The sequence below is a fragment of the Dioscorea cayenensis genome, chromosome 7, assembly GCF_009730915.1.
Source record: "Dioscorea cayenensis subsp. rotundata cultivar TDr96_F1 chromosome 7, TDr96_F1_v2_PseudoChromosome.rev07_lg8_w22 25.fasta, whole genome shotgun sequence".
NCBI lineage: Eukaryota > Viridiplantae > Streptophyta > Magnoliopsida > Dioscoreales > Dioscoreaceae > Dioscorea > Dioscorea cayenensis.
The window spans coordinates 27,266,896-27,294,371 of NC_052477.1; the positions used below are offsets into that span (position 1 = coordinate 27,266,896).

Here is a 27,476-nt window from a genome sequence, read left to right on the forward strand (position 1 = left end):
ACAGGTTTCTCAGTATGGAGTTCAAAAGTTTCTAGTTCATCATTCATTGCCGAATTTTCAAATATAATGCGTATAATGAGAAGCATCTGATAAAAATAAAAACAGCATTGCAACTACATTGTATAGCTAAAGAAAAACCGAAACAACTTCAACATGACAACGTTGATTGGTCTGCTAGCTTCAGCTATAGAGTTTGGATATATCACATTGGTTGAAAACATAAAGAAAATGAACTGACCTGGGGCTAAGTCCTGCATCATGTTCTGAACCGACCAAATTGGTTGCGGTTATCATGAGATGGTGCGGTTCTTCCGAATACCTTTGCGCCGAAGATATCCTTGCCTATCTTCCCTTTGAATGAAAACCGCTTCTTAAAATGATCCTTTATTGAGGAACTTCCTTGCCGTGGCACAGGGAGAGACTGGTACCGATTCAGAGCAGGACCACTGCTACTTCCCGCATGATTTGAAGTGGTGAAGTTGAATCCATGACTCCGTTGAATAGATTTACGAGTCAGTTGAGGTTCAAAGAATGATGTAGATCCTTCATCATTATCACCTTTCGAAACACACAGCGCATGGAGGCTCATGAACTTGGGCTTTCGGTGTGGTTTCCTCCAGGCATTCTGCATGGAAAACATGGCCACAAGGAAGTACACCAGTGATAGGTAGATCACCATTTTTGACAATCCTAGAAGAACTCCATGGTGATTTCTGCCACAAGAATCTCTCGCATAACCCGCATTTCTGATATCTGGCTGAATCATAAGGAGATCTTGAAGGTTTTTCACTGATATGTTCCATGACGTCGATGGCATCTCCCTCAAATCCAAAATCATAGTAACTGCTGGCATTACTCCACCTAAATCCATCTCTCCTTGAACTTGCACCTGGTTCTGGAGAAGCCTCCATCTTCTGAAGTTCAGTTAGGATCTTGTGAAACTTGAGATCTGGGCTTAAAGAACTATTAGTCGATGTACTGTTACTGTTAAGGTGCCCTGTTTTGCCACCAATACTTCCATCAAGTGGCTCTGTTGCTTCACCATCAGAAACAGGATTACGGAAAGCAAGTGGATAAACCGGCTTTGACATGAATGAACGCCTCCCGGACAAGTTGCGAGATGGATAAATGATTGGCTGTTTACTAGTGGACACCCAGTGACCATATTCTGAAAATGGGGAAGCTGAACCAAAACTGTTGGACTTGGAGGAGACTCCCGCCAGGAAAACGCCCCTGAAACAAGGTAGAAAAAGAAGCCCATGATAATCAATAAATAACTAGTTGAATTTTAGAAATAATTGAACAAATAAGGCTGTCAACATTACTTCATTATAGTGGAGAGGCATGGAAGTTTCAACCCTTGTCCCTGATCATGTGAATTAAAATTTGATGATTAGTTAAAAGAAAATAATTGCTTGAATAAAACCACTTCAATACATAAACTGGAGATTTAATGAACTTCTCAGATAGTTAATTCTCATAACCATTTATCAGAAAATCATAACCATTACGGACCTCACCGAACAAGAAGCCTATTTTTTTGGGTAATAACCAACAACCATAAGTTACTGTGAAGAAATGATCAAACAAGATAATTCAATCCTTGACAAACTAGGAAACCTTTTTCCCATTAAACAGCATTCAATTTCTGATAGCGTCCCATGTCAGGCATAACAATTATCGTCATTGAGATATGTAAAGAATCAGGCTTAAAATGCAGCTGATTTTAGGTCATGTAAGTATAAAGACTATTGTCCCATATTACAAACAACTACCTTGGCAGTTAAGAAAATACTACCATTTACAAAATAAGAAGACTATAAATTAATCCTGATTTATAAATAAAGTCAAATCCCTGAGTATTTTGCATATAAAATCTTCTTTACTTCCATGCATCTTCCCTTGTACGGAAACTCTTTGGTAAATTTATCTTCAGATAATTAATTTTACTGCTGCTTTGATATTGTTAAAATGCCATATTTGCAGAGTTCTCTATAAAACTTTAGGGCTCTGTCCAGCTTGAAATACTATCAAATAAAAGTTGGGGCATACCACAAAACCCACTTCTCCAGGGATCAAAGTAATTAAATACTCATAATTTCATGAATAATCCCATTGAGCCGCAGGCAAACAGGACTATTATAATTTTAACATGTCAGAGACTAGGATGAGGATCGGTGTGCATCAAATGACCAAATTCATATGAACACATTTCAACCATTAGAGGAAGATTATTGAGGAACCCCCAAAGGTGTATTGCAAATATGATCACATTTGAGAGGCACAAGAAAAAAAGAAGTCATTTAATAAATGTGAATTCAAATAACTGCAGAACCATGTGAGTGAAAACCTTGTTCTTGTTCATGACAGTACAAGTAACGTAAAAAGCCTTGGGTGTCTAATGAGAAAATCAATAAATTAAAATAGTCTAAAATTTCAACAGGTTGGTGAAAAAAATTTAGGAGGGTCAAGCATCATAGAAATCAAGAGAAAGCACATGGACACACCACAGAATATCTGAACAAGCTTGCAGTATGGCGCCCAACCATGATATGAATTCAATCAACAGAACGACAATGGGAGAAAGCTATATCTCTTATTACTAAACAAATACTCTTTTCTTGGATTTAAGATGCAATGGATCACCTTAATTGTTTCCAGCCATTTTTTTTTTAAAATCATCTGATTAATTAGGAGGAGACCAACGCATTCCAAATTTAGAATGCGCAACTCATGCACACCAAGCAGATGTGGTTTCTCTAACTATACAATGCACGCTGCGTGAGTTTCAATTCCACTCATGATAAAAATTGGACACAGCATACAGTTCTAGATGATCCAATGGTGCAATGATTCGATAATAAGTGGATTTGTTTGATAAAGAGAAAGGTCAGTTTCCTGTTGGATGGTAGAAAAGGTTCTCTATTTTCATAGTATAATGTCATTTCAAATCTTCTCACTTTCTTGGTAGTTTCTGACCAATTGGCACAGAACACCCAATAAGCAATCCAGTAAATCATCTATTTTCACCCCCTTAACAGAAAATAGTTGGATAATTAGTTCAAAACAATGCAAGTTAATCAGAAGGTGTAAAGTAACCATTGTGAGCATACCATTTAATTGTTATTGAAACAGTAAGTTTTCTTGTTCTGAAATATCTCAATCCTATCAAGGTCTATCATTTAACCATTCATCCATATATAATAGATAAAATCCTCATGCATTCTACTCGGGCAAAACATGGGCAGCAACACTAAAGAAATTAGATATGAAATTTTTTAACGGCAGTAGCTTCAAGAGGAGTTTCTGCAAGGCATTAGCTTCAAATCAATAAAATAAAGATAAATGATCTTAGATTACCTCCAGCTGGTGTGGAGAATTCACGCTGGTCATATCTTTGTGCAGGAGAAGTCCAGCGTGGTGGAGGGTAACTATCAGATGGACTCCCATTATAGGAAAGAGCCCCATCAGACATTGAATGATGATGATTTTGATAATGCCTAGGGTTCGTATTTCTTCTGCTTCCTTTACCATGTGAGGACAGTGATGATCCAACAAAGGGAGCTCGACGAATCCCATGTGATAAACCATCTGAATGAAGACTGCAATCCCATCTTCTAGAAAATGGAGGTGAGAAACTTGAATTTGTTCTCCAGTGAGGTTCTCCATGATCCATGGAATATCCCCTACTCACTGAATTAGATTTCTCTCCTTGTGGCCCAGAGGCCACACAGCAAAGAGCACCCGTTTTAGCTATCTTTATCAAGTAAATGAAATAGTTGCGAAAGCAATTTTGGTCCCAATCCACCTTATGGTTTCATCCCTATGCGCAACACTCGTCACTATAGAGGTGAATCTGCAATATGTAAATTAATCACCAGAAAATTATTAAGAGCAGAAAAAGTCAAGACTTAACAGACTGAAGCTAAAATGTACACATCATCTACCCTATGTATTTGAATCTCATATTTAACAGCTATAATTTTAATATTTGGGTGTTGGGCAATGAGAAGAGGAAGCTAAAAAGTATCATTAAAAGTTAAACCTCATATCTGCTGTTCGCTCAATACTCCTAACACCAGCTTACATCTCCTGGACAGGTAGGCCTCCCCAAGATTGTATATATGAATTCAGCCTTCCCTCAAAATAAATATCTGCCCAGTAATGTTAAATGATGTGAGCCACACAAAATTCAGACATTCAAGTAGTGCCACACAGACAAGGATATGAATAAGCCTTAACATCAGTAATAGTTTAGATATGCCAATATTGTACAAAAAGCATAAAATTTCATTTTGCATCAACCATATTAAGTTTTAACAAACTTAAGCTCAATGAGTGGCTAACTTGAGCACAGCTCCTCAAAATCCACAGTTGTTTCCTCAAACAAATATATCACTGTTGTTCTAATTGATGAAAAGGGATGGTTCATGAGAAAATCTATGTAAAACCATCGAGAAAATTATAATTAAAAACCTCCCATTATTTTGTGGCAACTCTTCACTTTCACGCCAAAACATAAAAATTCAAACATTTCATGCTAACTATTCAAACCATTTAAATTAAAGTAACAATTTGTGGCATAAAAATAACAAAGAGGTGGGTATCAACATGAATTTGGTATCTGAAGAAAATTAAACTTAATCTGGCTGCACTATTATCCTCTTACAAATAAAAACTTCTAATAATTATAACCAACAAACTAATCTAGCAAACCTAACAATTAGTGGCACAAAAATAACAAAGAGATGGGTATCAACATGTATTTGGTATCTGCTAGCAATTCTCAAATGGTTGAAGGTAATAAAAATTCAATCCGCACGCCCTCCTGATAGAGAGTCCTTATATTTGTACATCAAACATTGAAAGCACTCACTCAAGAATGAACCCAATCACTACAGGATGGAAACAAACAACCACAGCTCCACAAATTGCAATACTACAACTCAAAAATCAAAACACACAGGCATCCAATTCCACCCAAAATGAAACTTAAAAACAAAAAGGTTGGATCTTTATCAACGCAAGAACTCCAAAACAATAAAGATCAAATCTTTGCAAGAGAAACACAAAAATACAACCTCCAAGAACCAAAATCAACCCAGAGCACAAGATTTCCGGCGAAAATTACAGGGAAAACGGGATAAAACAAGAAAAAGGTGGAAACTTTGAAGGTGATAGGGAAGAAAAAAGGACCTTTTTTTCAAAGGAATAGGGCCAAAGGAGTGGCAGGAGAGGAGCGGAAGAGGCCGTGCGGTGATGATAAGAGTCAAGACTAACAAGAGAAAAGACGGGGAGAATAACAAGAATAGCAAACAGCATTAACAAGTGGCACGCCCAGCTCCCCCTTTTCCTCTCTGCCTTCTTGCTTGCCATTCTTGGCCATTTAGCGGAGGCCAAACCTCACGTGCTCTCCGCGTGACATCAATTTCTTTTCCCTTTTTCCTCAATTTAAACCAAAATTTATAAATAATCAAAATATCAATCTAATTGCGTTTTTTAAAACCCTAAACCTAAAACCAGCTGGAGATCAGTTCCGCCAGGTCTGAAATCCATAATTTCCTGAACGATTTCTCGTTTATTTCCAAATTTTGCGGTGGTTTTGTGAAGTTTTGATTGAAAAGTTGGGATTTTTACTTACCTTATCTGAATGATTTGCAGAAAGAGATGGGGGTGAATATGGTGTTCGTCTTGGTGGTTGTGTTTGTTGCAGCACAAGTATCGTCTGTGTTTCCAGCTTCCATTACAGCACCTGCGTTTCTATGGGGTTCTGATGATTATGGGTACTAGTTTTTTGTTCCCACTGTTTATAGCTTGTGGTTTTTTGTGTTCTGTCTGTTTTCTAGCATAGAGAGAATTAGTGTTTGGATTATATATATCCAATCTTTCTTAACTGTAATAGATTATGAATGTAGAAGAGACATTGAATCTTGCATTACAGGCACTAGTTTTTTATTTCACTATTTATAGCTTGTGATTTGTTTATTCATTTATTTTGTTTTCTAGCAGGGAGTTTTAACCTTTGGACTATAAAAACTATAATGAATTATGAAATAGGAAAAGACAGTGGATTTGCAGAGTAATTATGATGTTTTTTACAATCAATTCAGTCAGAAAACTTATGGTTGCTATGTTAAAATTTTCATGGGTTTACTTGATGAACTTTGGTGCCTGTTTGTTTCAAATCTAGACAAGTTCATTTGGTTCTGTGAGTTTTTGTTGTTTTCATTTAACAGCTACTCACTACAAGATTAATTTTTGTGCTGTTCTGTTCAGTTTATCATTGCACGGTGTAAAAGAAGGTATCACTTACCAAACACTCTCTCCCCATTATTTAGCTAAATCTGTGCTCTTTGAAGGCGGTTGGTCAAACATAGTGGTATGTTTTTTCACCTGAGGTTTCTTTGGGTTTTTGCCACTGAACTATTTTGTTTTGGTTCAGAAAAGGATGGTAAAAAACTTGATCTGGTTTTCTATTATGTTTTTCAGTGCTCTATGGAGAATCATCATCCAAAAGTGGATATTGCACTTGTATTTGTTGGGAGAAAGGCAAGTAACTTTAATTTGCTTCAACGTCTTCTTTATGGACTGCTAGCCGGTTCACTTGCTGTATAAGAATTTGTATAGTATTTCCATATATGTAGATATACTTGATCTCTTAACTTTACCATATATATTTCCATATATATATATATGTTGAGCGGTACAATTATTCTGATTCAGTGAACTATTAAACTATTTCTGAAGCTTTTTTGCTGGGAAAAAAGTACAAACAATTAAAAGCTAGCTAAGCTCTGATTTGATTGTGAATTTTGGGAAGTATTATGCTCAGTTTGCACTGACTAATATGTTGCTATCTTACATCCTGTAGTTGCAATCATCAGACCTATCAAAGACCAAGTACAAAGACCAAGCTTTGTTGGATGTGTTGAAGGTATAAATTATTTAGTTGTAAACCATTGATTTGACATAATGGCCTAATATGATAAATCATCTTGTTTCTAACATGTATATTTTACTTTGTGTCACTGAACAGCTTTCATTAAGCCACTCCAACTTCTCCATGGCATTCCCATATGTTGCCTTTTTGGAAGAGAAGGGCAAATTGGACAACTCTTTGTTTTCAGAATTTATTGAAAATTGTGGGCATAAATTAGAAATGAACCATGTTGCATATCTTGAATCTTGCTCTATTGATGGCGAGAACTTTAAGAAACTTCAAGATCTACAATCCTTTCAAGTAATCAAACTTTAAACATTTGCTTTCTGAACAACGTTTTTGCACACTTGGTGGATTAATAACTAAAATTGCAACGGAAATGCAGGATTTTGTTGGTACAAGAATGGAAAATGGGGGAAATGAGAAGAAGACTGATCTTGTGTTTTTCTGCAATGTTGACTCTGGACAACTAGACCACGTTAAGTCAGAAGGTATGTTGGCTTCCAGAATGAGTAATGTCTGTCTTTCAATCTTGATTTTCTATTCTTAGAGGCTTGCTTCAATTTTCAGGAGAAATTTTGCGTGAGCTTGTGAATTTTCTGGATCAATCTGGTGCATCATATTATATGCTTTATGTTTCCGACCCATACACGTCACTTCAGTGCCTGCCTAATTTGTCAAGAAGGAGGATTCTTGCAGACAACACTAGCGAAAATTCAACTACATGTGATGGAGTTTGCCAAATCAAATCATCTCTTTTGGAAGGATTTTTTGTAGTAAGTTATTCTTTTCTTGTCACTGCATTGCAAGATGTGCTGAACCTGTTTATATTAGATAGCTTTTGTTTAAGCTTATTATTATATCATGCGTACTAACTTGTTTGTGGTTGATGAGAAAAATTCGGTTCTGACATCAAATGATGTTTTTTTGCTGGTTCTTCATTTGAAAGTTCATAACTTTGTCCATGCTTATCTGTTTTAGGGGATCGTGCTTCTGATAATATTGATATCAGGCTTGTGTTGTATGATGGGAATCGACACTCCTACAAAATTTGAGACTCCTCAAGAATTATAATATTTGGTCGAAGAGGTTCCTTGCTGAAACAGTGGAATCTTCAGACGAATGGGATACGATGAGGTTCGTAAGGCCATACAGATTAATAACTTAGCTGAGATGTATATAGCCTATTATAACTGATGCCTTTAGTCCTAAATCCAGTTGCATGCCTCTTGTACTAGTTTCCTATTCTGGCAAAATAGGAATAGTTTCTGTTGTATTATCTATATGCTGAAATCTTCATCTTCTGTTTGATGTGGTATGAAGGACTTTCATTATACCAGAAAATGAAGGTTTCCTTTTGTAATTACAGCAAGATTTTCCTTGTGATTTGCTTGTTGGTGATTTAAAAATTTGAAACTTCAAAATACTAGCGGCACACCAACCTTTCCTCAAAATGCTCTAAATGGAAAAAAAGAAAGGTTTCTCCCTTCAATCATGTTATTCTTTATTATATGCCCACTTGCATGGCTTGCTGTCATAAGAAGAGGAGAAAGAACAAAATCTCCTTAATGAAATCTTGATCAAGTATATAATATCATTTTGGTCCCCCCTTAATTGGGTCAATGAAGAACCAAGATAAAAATATTTTTATGGAATAAAATTTATTTATATACATATATGATTTTCTCATCCTTATCAATGTAGAAAGATACATTGAATGATACTTATCTACTTCCCTTAGTTGAGTTTCTTGTTATTGGTCAATGAATTCATCCATTATTTTATTAAAAGAAAAGAGAAAGAAATTAATGTTATCAGCTTTATCTTATTGTCCCTTTCTCAGCAACTTGCAAAGCTCTTTGCCCTTTTTATCTCAGATCTAAATCTATGGAAGAAAGATTTCATACAGGGTCCTGCTCCAGTATCAGATCATCAGCCCATCATTCATAGATAAGGTGCACATAAGGGTCCTACCTTAACTTACTAATCAGTGCATGATATTGTAATTTCTGTATTATTTGATAGTAAAAATTTTGCTTGGTAAATTCCTGTTGTACTTTTCTTAAACCAGTAAAAAGTACATATATTCTATGTTCTATTGTCTTCTCTTGCTCTGCATAAGCATTGCCCTTTGGTTTGTCTCTAGGGATGGATCCTTCACAAAGGTCCTCAGAATTATATATCTGCAATTTTATATTGAACTAACAACATCTGAAGACATGTAAAAGTTAAGTAATTAACAAATAAACTAATGAAAACTTTTCAACTTCAATCTGACTCACAGATCTGGATCTTGTTCCTTATCTGATTCATTTCACTGCTTACTCATCACTGTTTAGATCAAGCAAACTGTACAACTTTTCACGCTGGAAAAATTTTCAGACTGAATATTATTCTAGAAGCTCTTCTCGCTACCATTAATGAAGATTATTCAGTAAAATTGCAGTTATTTTTTCCTCAAAACATGCCTGCAATGTGGTTGATCATCACTACTCCCAGACAACTCTATATAAACACCATTGGCCTCCTTCCTATACACAGTACACTTATCTTCTCCTTAGCTTCTCCTTTGAAATTTCAGCAATACTCATATCCATCCATGGTTTTGCATGGAGGCCCAGGAAATATGGTGCAGCCAAGGATGACTTGCCGATTCTTCGGTCGGAGTAATCAGTCTTGTTCCTCAAATGGAATTATAGAGATGAGGAAGTCGGCAAGTTGTCTTTGGCTACATGTTGTTTCCTGCTACTCATGCAAAGCCTTTGATGACCATATTATCATGCATTCACTTGGCTTCTTCAGATAATCATCATTTTTAACTTGCGTTCCTTCAAATTGTTTTTCTCTTGCTTTGTCTTACATAACATAGTATTTGATGCGATATAGACTGAAGTCCAAAGCAATTGTATTGTTTTTTTTTTTTAAAGGATGCAATGTGTTTAGAAGAATGCTCACAAAGAAGAACAACAAAGTAAAACTTGACTGAATCATGGAACTATAAGGAGACGGAAATTTGAAGGGAAGTTCATGGAAGATGATGATGATAAAGGTTTGCTTTTTTTTTTGTCTTTTATTTTTTCTGAATTCATGGGGCATTTCTCAATCATATGATGCAAATTTGGAAAGATAAGATTCTTCTCTTCCCATGCACTAGAAGTTAACAACCTTTTTCAGAATGACACTAATGGCTGTTGCTACTTTGGAAAGGCCTGAACAGACATGCGTGGGAAGGTATGGCCCTTGTTCAAACAAGACAATGGATGATATCATTCAATCTATGTAGTTGGAAACAATGCAGGACCATTTCCTTTTGGGGCTTTTTACCTGTTACTGACACTTGGCACAATTTTTAATGCAAGTATCTGGTTTGAAGTTATGGTTTCTACATTTTTCCTAGCTGACATCTTTTGATTATGACTCCAATTAGCATACTTGCTATATTAATGGATTTGATATCCATTTAGATATTGATTTCTTTTTTTAATATGCTTGGTCATACTCCTTACATGTGGCATGAATTGTACAATTTTAATTAATGTTTATTTTTTTAAAAAAAAATTGAATGTAAATACATGGAAGTAACAGAGTGCAGCACAACTTATTGTCAGTAATTAATTAATCAATACTAATAAACAGAAACACATGGGAGTGGCATAAATAGAAGTTACAAGATGTGACAGGAATATCACTACTTTTCAGGGAATGACATCAAACGCAGCAATGATCAGCTCAAATTAAATAAGAACAGTATGCTTGATTAAATCTACAAACTTCTGTATTTCACGGAAAGAATTGGCAATTCACATTTTTTGGCTTAAAGTGTGATTACATGAATTCTAGACAAACAAATAATAGTGATGCCTCTGCATGATTATTTAATTGTTACAATCTGCCTAAGCAATGCATTGAGACAGACAATGAACTGATTCATCATTAGATGTTAATAAGCAGCTTGATTAACATTTCACTGATAAAATGCAGTAATAACCTTTAAAGATACCTGGAACATTTGATTGAGTGACAATATTTTCGTTTTGATGTGAATAAACAATGAAAGCTCCACAACAATCAAGAAAGTTCTGCAAGAAAAAAGACAAGTAAAAGACCTTTGTCATTAAACAAGAGTGGGCCATTGAAAACTTTATTATGGGACAGTGATCACGGGTAGGGTTCAATTAGATGACCCCACTTTCCTCTGTACTCATATTAATGTAAATGTAAACAATGGCATTAGAATGATAACTATTGAGGTACTCTTTCTGTGGTTATAGAGAAAAACTTAACATACTCCGGATTTTGTCTCCATCCATAAGCTGTTTCTTAGCCTTTCTTGACTGGAAGTTGGGAAGAACTTTTTAGGAAAATTAAATAACCTCACATTGAATATCCACAGGTAATGTCACATGAAAGGCTTGTGCAACTTAATCAGCGGCTCTGAAAACTGTATGAACTATTAATGACTTTCCAGTTTAGACACCCCAAACTCTTTCACATGACTTCATTACTCATCTTGCCAGCTGCTATGAAATTGCCAGTATATTCCAATCCATTTTGAGACTTTCAAATCAGTTTATGATGTACAACGTGATATATCGTTTGGACAATGGTTTGAGGGGTGGCAAGTCAAATTCCTGTACCTTCACATCACTTTCTGATTGCAATGGGAATCAGATAACTTTGCTTCAATCTCAAACTGCTTCTAGAGTCTCCTCTTTGATTTCATTAAGCTTTCTTCAACTTCAAGTGTTCCTTTCATCTGGCTTAATAATTTTAATAAGAGAAATAAGTGAAACAAGGCAAAATTGATGGCTGGGATCTTTTGAAACATGGCTTGCAGTGAATGCAGACTCTTGAGTGAAACTCAGGCAATAGTATCAGCTCTCAATGCAAGTATTCTCATTCATCCTACTTTCGTGTCAAGCTACTCTCCATACAACATTGGTGGAAACCCGCGTATCCTCAAGTGTCCATCTATTGAGTATAAAACCTCGTATATCATCTTAAAACAAGGATGAGACCCATCTCTAGAAGTGAATTCATGGACTGTGCCATCCACCTCAATAGAACTCCCTCCTGGCACCTTCTTCACACTTTCAACCTTCATCATTTTCCTCAGCTTCCCAACACCCTCCCACTTCCCATGTGCCGCATAAATGTTAGACAGGAGTGTATAGTTCCCACTATTATGAGGCTCTACCTCAATAAGCTTCCTTAATGCATACTCTCCGAGCTCAACATCGCCACAGGTTCTCGCTGCCGCTAAAAGAGCTCCCCAAATGGCTGCATTCGCCTTAAAGGGCATATCCTTGATAAGATCTCTTGCCTCTTTAAGACAACCAGCGCGGCCAAGAAGATCAACCATGCATCCATAGTGTTCAATCTTAGGCTCAACATTGTAGCAACTGCTCATATTATCGAAATACAAGCGGCCTAAATCAGTTTGTCCAGCATGACTACAAGCAGATAGGATGGCTATAAAAGTAACATCATTTGGTCGAACATTTTGCATCTCCATCCTCTTGAACATATTAAGAGCTTCATTGCCAAGCCCATGCAGTGCAAACCCTGCAATCATTATAGTCCAAGTAATAACACTCCTGCTCTGCATGCTCTCAAAGACATTCAATGCTTCCTCTATGTTGCCACATTTTGCATACATGTCTATCAATGCGTTCATCAAGGGAACAATCTTATAAAACCCACGCTTTTTTGTATACCTGTGAATCCACTCCCCTAAATCCAAAGCACCCAATTGAGCACAAGCAGATAATGCCGCCAACAATGCAATCTCATCAGGATCAACACCACCCTCAAGCTGCATTCTTCTGAAGATTTCAATAGCCTCAGCAGCACGATTCATCTGCGCATAACCAGCAATCACCGCCGTCCAGGAGATCACATTCCGTTCTGGCATTTGCTCAAAAAGAACCCGTGCACTCTCCAACTCCCCATGCCGAACATATCCAGCAACCATAGCATTCCACACAACCACATCCCTTTGAGGAATTCCATCAAACAGCTTGCGTGCATGATCAATACCTCCACAAAAAGAGTACATATGAATTAAACCAGTCATCACATGAACATCCAAACCAAACCCCAGCCTCACAATCTGCCCATGAAGCTCTTGCCCGAGTTCAAGAACCGACAAATGCGCAGCAGCTTTCAATGCAAAAGGGAAAGAATAAGTATCAGGCCGGAGACCCGTCGCTTGTATTCCATTAAACAGAAAGATTGCATCTTTAGCAAAGCCAGCACGAGAGAGACTTCTAATCATGGTGTTATAGGCGTACACATCATGGCACTCTCGGTGTTTGAAGATCGAATAAGCGAGGTCTGTGAAGCCAAGGAGGGAGCATGCAAGGATGAGCTTGCTCAGCAGGACGGCGTCCATGTCGAGACCTCGGTGAAGCATGAAGGCGTGGGCTTGCGAGATGTGCTTCAAGGTTGAGCATTTGTTCAGTAGAGAAGAGATCAAGGAGAGATGGGAGAGAGATGAAGACGATGACGAGAAGCATCGGAGATGACCCCAGCTCGGAAGAAGCATTGCCGTCGTCTTCACGGTGATCTTTCCGGTGAACTAATTTTGCATTAAAACCCCCATAAAAAGAAGTAATTACGTAAACGACTTCACGAAGTTTTTGCGCGTATACCCTTCCGAAAAACAATATTTAATTAATTGTATACTCTGTAAAACTTTTAGTTGATATTTATGAAATATTTAATATAAAATACTGTTTATTTTTATTTGTCATAGTTAACCGAATCTCACTCACCAATAAACTTAAGTTATATCACAAAATATTATAAAAAATTAGTTATCTTTTTAAAATTATCTTTAAATTATATCTTCACATTTCTCTTACAAAATATTGAATAGAGTATTAAGAATAATTTTGAAAAAAATAATAAATGTTTTTGATATTAAAAAATAAAAAAATTGAATTTGTGACAGATAAAAAAAATGGAGGGAGTATCATTAGAAACATTAGAGTCTTTTTTTTTTTGGAATGATGGTTTTTATTATTATTTCTTTCGTTTCTTTTATTTATTCAAAAAAAAAAATTGTATGCTAGGATACGGTGATTCCTGGATGTGGGTATATGTATAATTTTTCTTTAAAAAAATTAAAAAAATGGATAAAAAATATGTATAAACATGAAGTCATCTCAAGAAAAAATTGAAGAATGCCAATATATTCTTACATCATAGATATGTGCTATCCCAAACAGACCACTATTAATTATTTTTTAAACCAATATATATATATATATAGTGTGTAAAATCATGAATGTACCCTTATTATGCACAATTTTTATGACACAAACTAAACATTTGTCTGAGTACAACATCCAAACTCAAAATTATTTATACTAGTTCAGTTGACATATATATATATATATATATATATAACTGAGATTGAGAAAATATATAAATTGAAAAATAGTAATAAATTTTACTTAAGATAAGTAATGTTTTAAGTGCTTTTTTTTGTCTTGCAGTTTGCTTGCATATTCATTTTTGTACTCATATACTTTTAAAATATTCAAGATTGTTGAACTTTGATTTTTTATGCATTTTAATCTCTGAATATAAAAAATATTTAGCGCGGTGATTACTTGATATAGTACGAGAAATATATCATTATTTTATTTTATTTAGATTTAAAAATAATTTTTAAAGTTATAAAATAATTTATTAAGTAATAATGTAGCTCAATTTAATAAACTTGAATATTATCACTATCCACAATGGTCTTATATTACCATTCCTCCAATAATAAAGCAATGATTTTTCATCTATCTCCCAACTTAATAGTCAAAAATTCAAGTTCTATGAGTGCTCTCCCCTTTTTTTAAAATAAAAAATAAAAATATTTGTTTTAAATTTCAAATTGCATGAAAAACCAGATAAAATAAATTATATAAACCTGTGCCCATTGTTTTGAATATTTTAAAGCCAACATTTGATTAGTACAACAGTAAAAAAAGTACTCTCCAATCTCCATGAGCAACCATGATCATACTATAGCAATACCATTCGTGAAATGTTCTGTACACTTCTAGATTGTAAAGCACCATGATTATAATATCTTTATATATTATCTTAAGCGCATAACATATTTTCATTAATATGAGCATTAGTCCATCTTATATAATAGGTCTCTTCAGAAATCACTAAGCCACCATAAATAGTGCATCTCATATATTATTTTTAGGGGCACGTAACAAACTTTCATTATCTTGTGTATTAGTTTTTTCCCCACATAATAAATTCTTACGAGGTTATTAAGCCATTATAACTAGTACATCTCTATACATGACAGTCATTACAAACATAGGTCACAACAAAGGTTCATTTCACTTATTTGCCACAAATGTTTATATTTTATAACAGTGTGGTCACAAAACTTTTTTTATAACACAAAAGTCCACTTAACTTTATTCCGGTTATATCTATGACTACAGTGACCTATTTTAAGACTATTTCTGACGCCATATCAACACCACATTAGCGCCACATCAGCAAATTCACTGGAAACAACTTTAAAACATGTCATCGTGGACATAAGTACAATCGGAACAAAGTTAAACAATTTTTATATTATCAAAAAAAAAATTTATGATCACAGCGTTATTAAATGCAAAAATTAGTGGTTACGAATGAAATGAACCCGTTACAAATTACAACAAACATTAAAATTTTACTCAGATTTAACTAATTAATAAATTAAATTAAAAATAAATAAATAAATAAAATAATAATTACCAAGAGGTGGAAACGCGGGGGAAGAGTGAAGAAGAAGAAGATGGAGCGGTAGTAAAAACTCTTTGGCGAGAAGATCGGGATGAAACCGTTAAAAACTTTGGTATGCTATGTTATGCTCAACCCCACAAGTCAAAGCCAATGGCGCCATCATCCTCCCCACCCACCAAACCCTAACCCTAACCCTAACCCTAACCCTAACCCGCAACAATCCTTATCCCCCCAACTCGCTTCCTCTTTCCTTCTCTTCGTTCCGTTAGACTTCCATGGACGGAGGACCCGGGGGCGGTGACGTTGAGCTCCTCTCATGGACTTTGCAGTTCGAGCACAAACTCTTCTACTTCGATCTCAAGGAGAATCCTCGGGGACAGTACCTTAAGATCTCTGAGAAGACTTCTGCTACTCGATGTACAATCATCGTGCCTCTTGATGGTGTTGCTTGGTTTCTTAAGTTGTTTGATTATTATGCTAGTGTTGATGAGCAGGAGGTTGTTAATAAGCAGTTGAAGCTTGAGACAAAGGTCTAATCTCTGTTCTATTGTTTTCTTTTTCTTTTTCTTTTTTAATATTTTTAATATAAAAATTGTTTTTTTTTAATTAATGTTTAGTGTTTGATGGTGTTTTTTTTTTCTCTCTTTATTTTAGGTGTTCTACTTTGATATTGGTGAGAATAAGAGGGGTCGGTTTTTGAAGGTATGACTCTGTTAGTGTTTTTATTTTCTTTACTTTTAATTGAATTTTGAAGTTTAAGTTATACAAACGTTTTTCACTTCTTTGTTTTGGTTGGTATGTTGTAATGATGAGATGAATTTGAAGGGGAAAGTGTATTAAGCTGAAATTTAGTTAATTTCTGTTTGATGTAATTCTGTCTGTTGTGTTTTGTTTTGTTTTGTTTGTGTACCTGATCATTGGATAAAATCTCAAGTATGCATGCTGCTTGGAACAGATGAATTGGGATATCATATTAGTGTTGTATTAGCGGAGGAATGAAATAGGGAAGTGTTAAAAGTTTATTAAAGCAATGTTTTTTTAAAAAAAGAAAGAAAATAAAAAAATAAGGAAAAGAAGAAAATTGTAGCCAATGATAGTTAGGAACCTTGGTTCTGATTAAGCTATTGAGGTATCATGGAAATGCTTGGATGACGGAAAGATGCCACAATGTATGTCTTAAGTTTTGGTCACTTTTATAGATGAAGTTGGAGACTGTTGGACATATAGTTTCTATATCTTTTCAGTCAAAACAAATAATAAAAGGATGATTTGAAAATTTTCTGAATATGATGATTGTTCAAATTTAGAACTGTCAGTTTTGGTAAAGGTGATGGTTTTATTTTTATTAATAGAATGATGATAGAGTATCATTTAGCAAGAATGAAGACTTAAGGTTTTTCTTAGAGTATAAATTCCTTTAAAAAAAAAAAATACCCTTGCAATTTAACATGAGAGGAGCTGATTGATTTGCTAGAGAAGATACATACAGCCATGTGTGACAACTACTGGACATGTTTGTCTTGTAGTATTTATTATATCACCACTATTTATATGAATAGAATCCAGGGTTGATCATGGAATGTAGACCTAAAATTCCCTATTGGGGTGCAATCTTCATAACTGGATTCCTAAGTTAACCTTTCGAAGTTCACCTTGTTGACTACTAGTTTTGAATGAAAAAATATTAATTGTTATTGGTCATTGAGTAACCTATCCTACTTTTTGTGGTGAACCAATCACAAGTTCGTGCTTAAAATCTTTTTCTCATTGTCGTTAATTTCAAATCTTTCCCAAAAGATGGAACAATTCATTGCAGTTGTTTGTTTCGGGAATTTAGCATGTGGAAAAGGTAGATTGTTTTTAAACTGCCTTTTATTCTTGACATGTACTGACATGCACAATCAATATGTGAGCTTCATTTAATGTTACCCTTTGCCTGAGCTGCACTTCTTCAAATGCCAACTATTTCACATTAGCATAGCTAGATAAGGTGCCAATTTGATTCTAACCATATCTATAACTAAAAATAACTGAAGTAGCAGGAAATTGCTCTTGTGGACACTATGTCAGATCATCTTTCTTGATTGAATTTAATTAGAATGAGTGGTGCTTCTATTGTCCTGTCTCTTAGTTGCTAAATGATGTGATCTCTACTGTGTCCCTTTTTCTTATGGAAGGCTAGTGAAAGATGGTGGTTTCATTAATTTTCTTGTCTGAGAAAGCTTGTATCAAGAAAAGAACTTAGATAACATTGTGCAAGGATTTAGTTTCAAAGGCTTTTGAAATATACTTTATTTATCAATGTGGATATTATTAGTCGAGGACTGATCAACAGAACATATGCCCATCATTTTTGGAATCACTTGCATAAATGTAAAATTATTTCAGATTGTATGCACATGTTTTTACTGCTATGCCAGTATTTAGGCCATCACCAATCTTACATACTCGTTATGTCAGTACCATTTACACAATTATGTATACTGAGTAGCGCTCTGAACTTGACGTAAGTCTTAGTGCAGCTGTAGGTCAGTTAAGTAAAATTGCTGTTTATGTAGATCTCAGAAGCGTCTATTAGCAGAAATCGCAGCACAATAATTGTTCCAGCTGGAAGCTCTAGTGGAGAAGGATGGGTAGCGTTTAGGAATATTTTGTTAGAGATAAATGAGAAAGCCTCGCAGCTTTTCATGGCACCTGACCAGGTATGTTCTGATAGAGCATTTACTTATGAATGAATTACCTGATTATTGTCTGGAAGTGCCATATGCTAAACTGTGTCTACCTTCTTGTCATCAAACAGCAACGAATGGAACCTTCAGAACATCTTCCTGGTCTCTCAGATGATGTCGGGGCTGGATTCATAGCTGGGCATAGTACACAACTGGCCACTGGATCAGACCTCAATGTTGATCGGTTACTTGAACTGCCCTCTCAGGATGAAGTTGGAGGTTTGGGAACATCAAAAGTTATGAGGGCAGATCAGAAGAGGTTTTTCTTTGATTTAGGTAGTAATAGTAGGGGTGATTTCTTGAGGATATCTGAGGTATTGTGAAATCAATTAATCTATTGTTATGCGTACTTGGAATGATAACAATAGCATGAACTCCATTCTTTGATTGTAACATGCAGGTCATAGGAGCCGATCGTTCATCTATCATCCTTCCATTGTCTGGGCTGAGGCAGTTCCATGAAACAATTGGCCATTTTGTGGAGATATCCCAAGACCGACTAGAACCATTGACCAGCATGAATGTGCGGAATGTGGAGCAGAGATGATTGTGTTGTTTACCTTCATTTGCCCGAAATACCTTCTCTCCATTCTTTGTGTGTCTATGAATAATCTCTCATGTTCGTGTGGCATAGGTTGAGATATAATGGTTGTTGGTTTGGGTTGAGATATAATGGTTGTTGGTTTGTTAGTTATATCGAAAAATACTAGAAATACCTCTTCTAATGCGACAGAGGTGTTTCTGTTTGTGTACAATTTCCTGCTATTCTTTGTTTTTAAAGATTTGTTTGCTCAGTAAAGATGTCTAGTGATTGTTCTGCAAATATGATTTGTTAGTACTGGTGAATATTTTCTCTCAAGTTTGTTTCTCATTCATTAGTTTCTTGCTTACAGACTTACAGAACCTATCAAGAGTTACTGGCTACAATGATCTTCATCCTATGCTATACAGGCAACAATCATGCCGAAAATTATTCAATTTGAAATATTGATATAAACTATAAGCTATTATTCTTGATGGATGAAAGTGGTCCTCATGAGAATAATGATCATAAATATCATGGAGCTCATCTTGTTTGCTGCCTGTTGTAAAAGATCCAACACTACCACATCTGTCTCTCTCTCTCTCTCTCTCTCTCATTGACAAATCATCAGCAGAAAACAAATTCAGGAGACAAACAAAAACAGAAACAAGTGAAGAATCCAGAAAGCACAGCACATTTGCAAGACTGATACTGAAGCCACGTTGCCTATATTCACTACCTCAAGTTTTGAAGAACAGCAGGGGATACATAAGTTTCAGCAGAGCAAGTGAGAACGAGACCTGCGCATACGTTTGGACCACCCTGCACACAATCACGAACACTCTGAAATATATCCGCACTCATAATTCAAACTCTCATAATTTGTGAAAAATTCTAACAAAGATCTAAATACTAGTAGACCACTAGAGTCGTTGGCCTTATCAACCTTTCATTCACACTACCAAACAAGAAATCAAGGGCCAAGTGTCTTCTTCACAAAGAATTATACCACCCATCATTGAAGAAAGAGCCATTATCCACATATCTCACCTTGCTGGTTTATCTGCTAACTGCTTGCTTGAAGCAACACTAATCAACCATAACTTTTACTGTGGTCTGTATTCAGTTCCAGTTCATTCACAATGAAAAACAACCATACACATGGAAAAGAGAGCTAATTTGGCACAAAAAGGAAGATATATTTCTGATAACATTGATTTCTCAGTGATACAAAGTTCATCCATTGGTATTAGAAATGAAGAACACAACATTTTCTTCATAAGAGCCATCTGACAAGCTTTACAGGTAACAAACTGTACAATAGGGAGAGCAAAATGACAATGTGGGATGACAGTGAGCCATCTCCTCTATTTTATCAAAGTTTGCTAAGAACCTTGTCCTCAGAACCTTTAAGGACTCTTGTTGGAGAGAACATTGGGCAGATGGGAGTTGCTTCTGCAACATCATCTGGTGCAGGAACAAGCATTTGTTTCTTGTTGTAATTAAATGAGAGATCTTTATTTCCAGCAAGAGCCAAGAGCTCTGATTCCTCGAGGCCCTTTGCCGGCCCGAGGCTGCTTCTCTCTGTGTTGTGCTTGCCCAATGCATCCTTAAACTTCTTAATCTGCAACATGTTAATTGTATCCATAATTCAGAAAAAAAAAAGGTAATATGATTTGTAAAAGACCAAAAACTCAGTTGGGAGGTAGATAAGTGCTCTTACAGTTGCATTGGTGCAGCTGAAGCTACAAAGCCGGCCATGAGCTCCCCTGTAGAACCTAAAGAAAGGGAGAACATGGACATTCAAACTATAACACATTGACTTATGCTCTTCATAGTTCACTTGGAGGAACAGAACATCTGGATTCAACTCTGCAAACTGGCAAATCTGCAAACAAGAAGAATATATCATTCCAAACATAATTCAGCAAACAAAAAGATCATTTTTTTTTTTTTTTAAATTCAAATGTAATGGAACTACCTTGGGATGGAGAGCTTTGCAGCCTCCACAACCAGGGGAATAAAAATCAACAATGACAAGCTTGTTATCAGCGTTCAACAAAGAATCAACAAGGTCTTGTGCTGATTGGACCTCCTTCATGTTAGGTTGCAGTCCCTTTTCCCACCATCTCACAGACTTCCCAATGCGAAGGCTCATCTGCAAATCAACATTTTTTTTTCATCAAATTAGGTTTTTCTTTTTTTTTTTTAAAAAAAAAAGCAAATCCAAAATTCTTATTAATGAAATCAAAGAAACATTAAGGAACTTCACAATAAAGGAAATTTCTGAAAAAAGATGGGGATTTGGAAACCTCTACATACCTTCGCATGGACACCATCAATGGCGTTCCTCTCCACAGGTCGCCTTCGACTCCAATCTCCTAAAACCAAACCACCATTACCGACGGAGGAGGAAAAAGACGAAGAAAACCTCAAAGACACAAAACTCGGAGATGGAGCCAGATGAAGCGCAGCAAGAGAAGGACTCCTCCTCGTCCGCGAAAGAGAAACAGACCGTCCTTCACTTGGACAAAGGAGCTTGCTCTGGCTCAACACCTCCGCCATGGTTCCCAAAGATCGAAGCTTTTCCCAAAATCACAGCGAGAGAGACCCGGAGAACAGAAAGGGAAAAAGAACAACAAGAGGTTCAGAACAAGAGATAGATACAAATAAGGCGTTAAAAAGTTTCCCTAGTATTATCCTTTTATCTTTAATCCTGACCGTCCATTAGTGGGACAAGACAAATCTGACCGTTAAATAAGCGATGATTTAGGATAACGCCACGTGGATGGTTCATTTGTTGGCACGTTCAAGAACGGGAGTTGGTCTTTATCCTGTTTGCAAACTGTTTAGATGTGGATAAAAAAATAATAATAAGAAGGCCACGTCAGCGTGGCAGTGGATTGAGTAAAAAAAAAATTTGGTTTTATCTACTGTAACAAAATCATATTAATTTATATTAAGGGTGATAAAATAAGTGATTTTATATATCAGAATTTTTTATTAAATATTTTTTTTATAGACTAATTAATTCTGAGAAAATCAATACAGATTTCGGGTCTGATGAGCTGTGGGTTTGACTTGGCTTACTAAACTTCCGGTGTTGGGAATTGTTAAATTTATTTTATTAATCTAAATTATATAATAATAATACCACTCAATCGCTTTCTCCTGAGTCCTGACTCTAATATAGTACTAATATATTCCAACCTTCATGTTAATTCTCATTTACACAGCTGCTTATATTTATTACTTACATAGAATTATCAAAATTATCTTTATGAGACATTTTAATTAAGTAACTAAAATTAGACTAAATTAGCATGAAAAAAAAATTCCTCTCCTCCAAAAGTTACATGACAAAAATTATTAACTCTATTTTAATTTTTAAAATATCTTGTTAGCCTATTGGCTAGAAATTCATAAATGATCTCAGTTTGATTCTTAAAATATCTTATAGGCATACTCATAATAGACGCTTTTCGCCTTTATACAAAATATATATAAAACATTAACCTAACAACAAACATATGGTCTGAAAAATATAAAGCCAAACATACAAGATCAGCATAGCAAAATCAAAACATTGAAAAAAAAAATGTTTCTAAATATATACACAATGGAATGAATCTGAAAATATCTCCGCCAGGCTGCCAGTAGCCATATAAAAAATTGAAACTCTCTGGCGTTTTCCTCCAACATCAAGCAACCACAAGACAATGATAAATATCTTAATAAATGCAGCTTGATCATGAAGATGACTTGAAATGCCAGGCAGTATCCATAATCACCATAAAGAGTTCCTGAAAAAGTTCTGTAAGATATTAATCTGAAGTACTGATGAAAATATCCAAATTCATTTGAACTCAGATAAACATAAGTTGTAACTTACCTATGAGTTATTCGTCAGCAACCAGAATGAGCAAACCCGATTGCGGTCATTTAGGCCGAGTTCGTGATGTCTGTCCTTCCAGCTTGTAATGAAGTAGTCTTTAGTGAACTGATTCGAATCATTAACTTGATGCTAAGAACCATTGGCAATTGGAGAGCTTGAAGAACTATTACTAACCAGTGGATCATTGCAATAAGTTCTATGTTTACATTTAAGTCCAGAATCCAGCTTAACCGGTTTTACCAGAAGAAGGATTCCGGCCAAATTGAATGATCATTGGTTTTCCTTTAAAGACATAACCATTTGCTAAATTCTGCAAAAGCACAGCATTTGAAAATTTTAGATTTTCTACCATTGTGTACATCTCCCCAAATCAAGCCAAAACAAAAAAAGAAAAGCCTACATGAATAGGTAAAATTACACTTGCTTAGGAATTAAGTCTTCAAAGACTGAAATGGGATTTGATGCAGCAAATAAAAGCCTATGCCTAGAGCTAAATGATTTGCACATGTAAAAAGTTGATTATCAACAATCAATTCAATGGAAATGATAATGACCCGTACCAGAGCATTATGAGCAAGATCTACTGATGGAAATGTCACAAAAGCTTGGCCTCTCATGCGCCCCTCCTGAAATAAAAGCAAGAAAAGGTCAGGCATCTTTTTTTTTTAATTTCAAAGCATCATCTTTTCTTATCAACCATGCAATTTGCTTCCTGATTAAAAGAAAGGCTTTAAACCATGGGTGAAAGATAAACATCAACATTGCTGAAAAATAGGCAATGGCAAGCATATTGCACTAAATAGGACAAACAAAACAAACCCGCAGAGTCAAATACTGAAAAGCAACTGTCATAATGTATTTTTCTGATACTAATCAGTCCTGTGTGAGAACAAGCAAGATGTTCTCCGTCTAAAACGCCAGCCCCAAATTGAAAACATATTTAAAGTTAGTAGCAAAACATTAATGCCACTAGAGGACTAAAATATATGCACGACCTCCAAAGAAGAGCTTCAGTAAAAGCATCTCACCTGCATTAACTTAACACTCAAACTGGATCTTGCACCCTCAGCACTTTTAAAAAGTGACCCTGCAAAATGACAAGAGGCTTTAAGTTGAAGAGAACAGTCTAAAATAAGTATTGCATGCAAAGAATCAATAAAATGGCCACACACAATTAGAAATTAGCTCACACAATAATTAAGATAAGTCAACAACTAGGAAGCATGTAATTAGCAGAAACATTCTTGCTTCAGTGATGTTTGAAAGTTTACCAAATATGAAGTGGAAATCATCAACAACCACATCCTTTGCCAAGTTCTTGATGTACAACACATTAGCAGGGTTACCAGCAGCATAATTCTGCAAAAAGAAACTATTTCTTAAATTATTTACAAGATATAGCATGCCTCTATCCAAAAATGACAGGGACGTTATGTTATTGGACTATATATATAGATCACAAATGAAAAACATCCAAGGTGCTATTGCAATCAAGATCAGATATGTAGATTAATAATTATTTTCTACAAAAACCAAGATGCAGCATTGGTGGCCAAGTTCAAACATGAAAGTGATAATTATTTCTAAATGTACCCTGATGCATGAATCCACATTCCACTCTGCATGTTAACGCAATAAACCAAAACCAGGGAAGACACATTTCACGCAAATCTTCATAGTAACCCAATTACAGGATTGAGACAAAACAGAAACAACTTAAAAAAAAAAAAATACAATCACGATGAGCTTGTGACAAAAAATAACACAAAATATAGGTATACCTTCAAGGACTTGGCATATGAAATCATAAACTAAGTATTAAGATATCCAAGTTGCATGTACCTTAAACATGGGCAAGGACAGAATCTCCTCTGGAGGCAATTTCTTACTCTTTATTTCTTGTTGTGTTGCATAAGGTTTCTGATCCGCATTCTCTTCCTTGGGCTCCAACAGTTCTTTTGCACTACTATCAATATCTTTACTTTCCTTTTGATTTGTCTTGGAGGAAATTTTTATCTGTAACAAATTAATCAATCATGAGTATAGAAATTTATACATTTTTCAGCAGAGGGAAAATATATATCCTATACACAAATGTGGCATAAGATAAAGGCCAACCTGAAGCACAGGGTTTTTCTTTTTAATCAATGGAACCTCTTTTGGTACCAAGGTGGCAGGTTTCAAGCCAACAGCTTCATGCGACACATCTTTATCAACTGCAGGGCCTACAATGGATTCTCGTTTTGCACGCTTTCGACAGTGACCATCAGCATCATCCTACAAACACAATGTAATTATAAATTTAGAGTTTAAAAAAATAATGCCACAGCATTGCATTGCATGGTATCCTAAACTAATATAAATAAATTTACGTACTTCTGATGACTCCAACTCGGATTCATCGCTGGATAGATCAGCCGTATGAGGCTTTGCTGTTATGGGAGGTGGTGGGGGAGGTGAAGGAGCAGGCACTGAGGGCGGCAGTGGTGGAGTAGGCAATGCCATGCGAAATGGAGCAGGAATGTTCATTTTATTCATTAAATGCAAAACCTGCCACAAAAATCAATATTTACGTGATAGAAAGTAGAGGATCTAAAATATATGTAATGCACAAAAACTGACTATCTGAAACCTGGGTATAAAATTGTGGAACAGCGATGAGGGCATTGACAATGTTGGTCAGGATATTTCCATCAGGTGGGGGATACACATACCTGAATAACAACTGTGCTTTTTAGGATCTTATAAACCGAAGATTATCCAATTCCAAGATAGAAAGAAAGAGCCATATATTCAGTAAATGACAAATTCCTGCTCATCTAGGGAGCAAGAATGAAAATAAAGTACATCAGTTTTATTCCAACAAACTCAAAAGCAATGTGGGTCAATGTCCTACGTGTATTGTTGGCAAAGAGGTATCTTTTGGAGATTTATCTTTTCTGGAGTATAAGTTGTTTTCTAATTCCTTTCTCTCTCATATCCCTCATGAAATGAAAACCATAATGAGAGATATTTAAGGACATTGAATTTACGAGTAATGACTATCCACAATCATCCAGAAGATAATTATAGAAAAGCTGAATTCAAATTCTCTAGTATGATAAAAATAAAAATTTGTGGCAAAGTATCTTACTCAAGATGTGGAGGAAATGGATAGTCCACACCAAGTCTTGCAGAAATAGGCTCCAAACGGGATGATATGTTGTTCACAGAGTCTTTCGACAATGAGTCAGGTGGACCATACAAATCCTTTGCATGCTTCACTTCATTTTCTTGAAGAGTGCTCCTCAAATTTATTTTACCAGCTGGCTCTACTGTCAAGACATTTCCAAGAAATCTCAACCTGAAACATAATTCCCAACTTTAAAATCTTGAACGCATAAAACAAAATATTGAGAATGAGCAAAAAGCACACATACTAACACAATAATTTTAGATAATAGTTTTCCCATGGATAAGAGTAAATGATACTTGCACTAATAGAAGCTAATTGAGAAAATGAATTGAATGTCCAAAGCACTTAGGGTCTAATAGTATTGCAAATTCATTCAATCAAGCGTAAAGCTAAAAAAACAATATAAAACATCCAAATAAGCACCTGTTCAATTGAGATTGAGCTTGACTGGCCAAACCTTCATCCTTAAAATCCACAAACGCGCAATTACGCAACCTGCCAACAAAAAGAACATAAGATAAATTTCCATGAACAAAAAATAGAAACAACAAGCACATTTAGTTACATCAAAATCAGGCCAGTGCTTCAAGCCTAAACACCACACAAACAACAATAATAGTAATTCTTGGTATATTAGACGTAAACCTGGCTAGTTCCGCCATCAAAAGTAAAAAACCACTTTAAAAAAAATAATTTGTTAACTGAAAATCCTATAGTAAACCCTAAAATAGATTGATCAATTCATCATACAAATTAATTCACATAAACCCAGCGCAAACATCACAAGAAATTTCTGAACTGACATCTACCACTAGCATAAAGAAAGGAAATGCAGGAGCAAAATCTTTCCCATTCACCAAGCAACCTAAAAACCATGCAACGATTTTAACAAGCTCTAAGACATGTCACAGTAAATCAAAACAGAAGCATGCCTACCAAATATTTGGTTCAATGCGCATCGAGAGAGTTGGAGTTCTACCATCTCAAGCACCTCCTACCGTAACAATGAGAAACCAAATCTCTAACCCAATTCATGTCCCAACAATCCATTGAAATTATTGGGAAAAAAAAAAACAACGAAAGATCTCAAATTTCTACGCCAATAAAATAGCAATCATGCCGAAGAGAAAGATGGTTACCTGCCACCAGCGCAGGGGCGAACAGAGGAAGCCCCATAATGGGAGAAGAGTCGAGAGAGCATCTCATGGGTTATCGCCTCTGGGAGATGCCGCACCAGCAGCGTCGCCACCGTCCCCTCCGCCGGGCCAGCGGCTTGCTCCTCCACACTGGTTATCGACGTTGGCATCTGCGGTGGCGGCGCTGGCGGCGGCGGATGAGGAGGAGGAGGAGCCACCGGCAGGCGGTAGGGCGGGAACATCGACATTGAGAGCTCTGAGAATTTCTAGGGTTTTCGCGGTAATGAGTTCCTATTATTCTGAGGGAAAGTCTCTTCTTCT

At 35.8% G+C, this 27,476-nt stretch overlaps 6 protein-coding genes across 6 annotated transcripts; 2 read left to right on the top strand and 4 right to left on the bottom strand.

Annotated features, from left to right (window-relative positions):
• Positions 1-87: 87 nt before the first annotated feature.
• Positions 88-5,357, bottom strand: LOC120265392. The gene is given in 6 exon segments (XM_039273273.1): positions 88-565; positions 567-1,233; positions 1,326-1,366; positions 3,361-3,856; positions 4,046-4,154; positions 5,197-5,357. Coding segments are annotated over 4 exon segments (1,326 nt in total). The 5' UTR covers positions 3,670-3,856; positions 4,046-4,154; positions 5,197-5,357; the 3' UTR covers positions 88-256.
• A 98-nt stretch (positions 5,358-5,455) lies between these two features.
• Positions 5,456-8,326, top strand: LOC120265393. Its single transcript, XM_039273274.1, has 9 exons — positions 5,456-5,543; positions 5,662-5,783; positions 6,277-6,379; positions 6,490-6,549; positions 6,872-6,934; positions 7,037-7,240; positions 7,326-7,431; positions 7,511-7,716; positions 7,922-8,326. Exons 2-9 carry the CDS (start codon positions 5,668-5,670, stop codon positions 8,012-8,014), a joined length of 951 nt encoding a protein of 316 aa, XP_039129208.1. The 5' UTR covers positions 5,456-5,543; positions 5,662-5,667; the 3' UTR covers positions 8,015-8,326.
• Positions 8,327-10,784: 2,458 nt separating this feature from the next.
• On the bottom strand, positions 10,785-13,623 carry LOC120264518 (pentatricopeptide repeat-containing protein At5g56310). Its single transcript, XM_039272333.1, has 2 exons — positions 11,229-13,623; positions 10,785-11,019 (listed from the first exon to the last, which is right to left on the bottom strand). The coding sequence occupies exon 1, from the start codon at positions 13,485-13,487 to the stop codon at positions 11,862-11,864; it is 1,626 nt and encodes a 541-aa protein (XP_039128267.1). The 5' UTR covers positions 13,488-13,623; the 3' UTR covers positions 10,785-11,019; positions 11,229-11,861.
• A 2,201-nt stretch (positions 13,624-15,824) lies between these two features.
• Positions 15,825-19,251, top strand: LOC120264903 (transcription factor Pur-alpha 1-like). The gene is made up of 5 exons (XM_039272792.1): positions 15,825-16,227; positions 16,352-16,399; positions 18,256-18,399; positions 18,498-18,740; positions 18,827-19,251. Exons 1-5 carry the CDS (start codon positions 15,973-15,975, stop codon positions 18,971-18,973), a joined length of 837 nt encoding a protein of 278 aa, XP_039128726.1. The 5' UTR covers positions 15,825-15,972; the 3' UTR covers positions 18,974-19,251.
• An 876-nt stretch (positions 19,252-20,127) lies between these two features.
• On the bottom strand, positions 20,128-21,600 carry LOC120264904 (thioredoxin-like 1-2, chloroplastic). Its single transcript, XM_039272793.1, has 4 exons — positions 21,272-21,600; positions 20,931-21,107; positions 20,673-20,837; positions 20,128-20,573 (listed from the first exon to the last, which is right to left on the bottom strand). The coding sequence occupies exons 1-4, from the start codon at positions 21,512-21,514 to the stop codon at positions 20,325-20,327; spliced, it is 834 nt and encodes a 277-aa protein (XP_039128727.1). The 5' UTR covers positions 21,515-21,600; the 3' UTR covers positions 20,128-20,324.
• Positions 21,601-22,412: 812 nt separating this feature from the next.
• Positions 22,413-27,457, bottom strand: LOC120264310 (U11/U12 small nuclear ribonucleoprotein 65 kDa protein). The gene is made up of 12 exons (XM_039272117.1): positions 27,159-27,457; positions 26,443-26,514; positions 25,978-26,187; positions 25,477-25,558; positions 25,221-25,394; positions 24,963-25,121; positions 24,687-24,860; positions 24,116-24,203; positions 23,873-23,931; positions 23,405-23,470; positions 22,842-23,154; positions 22,413-22,752 (listed from the first exon to the last, which is right to left on the bottom strand). Exons 1-11 carry the CDS (start codon positions 27,401-27,403, stop codon positions 23,071-23,073), a joined length of 1,413 nt encoding a protein of 470 aa, XP_039128051.1. The 5' UTR covers positions 27,404-27,457; the 3' UTR covers positions 22,413-22,752; positions 22,842-23,070.
• Between the last annotated feature and the right edge of the window lie 19 nt (positions 27,458-27,476).

Excerpts from the sequence above, each read along its gene's own strand:
- LOC120265393 (XM_039273274.1), top strand. The coding sequence starts at position 5,668 with ATGGGGGTGAATATGGTGTTCGTCTTGGTGGTTGTGTTTGTTGCAGCA. Across the intron at positions 6,935-7,036 it reads CTTTGTTGGATGTGTTGAAG|CTTTCATTAAGCCACTCCAA; the intron begins GTATAAATTATT and ends GTCACTGAACAG. Across the intron at positions 7,432-7,510 it reads AGACCACGTTAAGTCAGAAG|GAGAAATTTTGCGTGAGCTT; the intron begins GTATGTTGGCTT and ends TTCAATTTTCAG.
- LOC120264518 (XM_039272333.1), bottom strand. The coding sequence starts at position 13,487 with ATGCTTCTTCCGAGCTGGGGTCATCTCCGATGCTTCTCGTCATCGTCT.
- LOC120264903 (XM_039272792.1), top strand. The coding sequence starts at position 15,973 with ATGGACGGAGGACCCGGGGGCGGTGACGTTGAGCTCCTCTCATGGACT. Across the intron at positions 16,228-16,351 it reads AGTTGAAGCTTGAGACAAAG|GTGTTCTACTTTGATATTGG; the intron begins GTCTAATCTCTG and ends TCTTTATTTTAG. Across the intron at positions 18,400-18,497 it reads TTTTCATGGCACCTGACCAG|CAACGAATGGAACCTTCAGA; the intron begins GTATGTTCTGAT and ends GTCATCAAACAG.
- LOC120264904 (XM_039272793.1), bottom strand. The coding sequence starts at position 21,514 with ATGGCGGAGGTGTTGAGCCAGAGCAAGCTCCTTTGTCCAAGTGAAGGA. Across the intron at positions 21,108-21,271 it reads TTGATGGTGTCCATGCGAAG|ATGAGCCTTCGCATTGGGAA; the intron begins GTATGTAGAGGT and ends GTTGATTTGCAG. Across the intron at positions 20,838-20,930 it reads GCAAAGCTCTCCATCCCAAG|ATTTGCCAGTTTGCAGAGTT; the intron begins GTAGTTCCATTA and ends TCTTGTTTGCAG.
- LOC120264310 (XM_039272117.1), bottom strand. The coding sequence starts at position 27,403 with ATGTCGATGTTCCCGCCCTACCGCCTGCCGGTGGCTCCTCCTCCTCCT. Across the intron at positions 26,188-26,442 it reads GCTCAATCTCAATTGAACAG|GTTGAGATTTCTTGGAAATG; the intron begins GTGCTTATTTGG and ends ATTATGTTTCAG. Across the intron at positions 25,122-25,220 it reads CCGAGTTGGAGTCATCAGAA|GATGATGCTGATGGTCACTG; the intron begins GTACGTAAATTT and ends TTGTGTTTGTAG.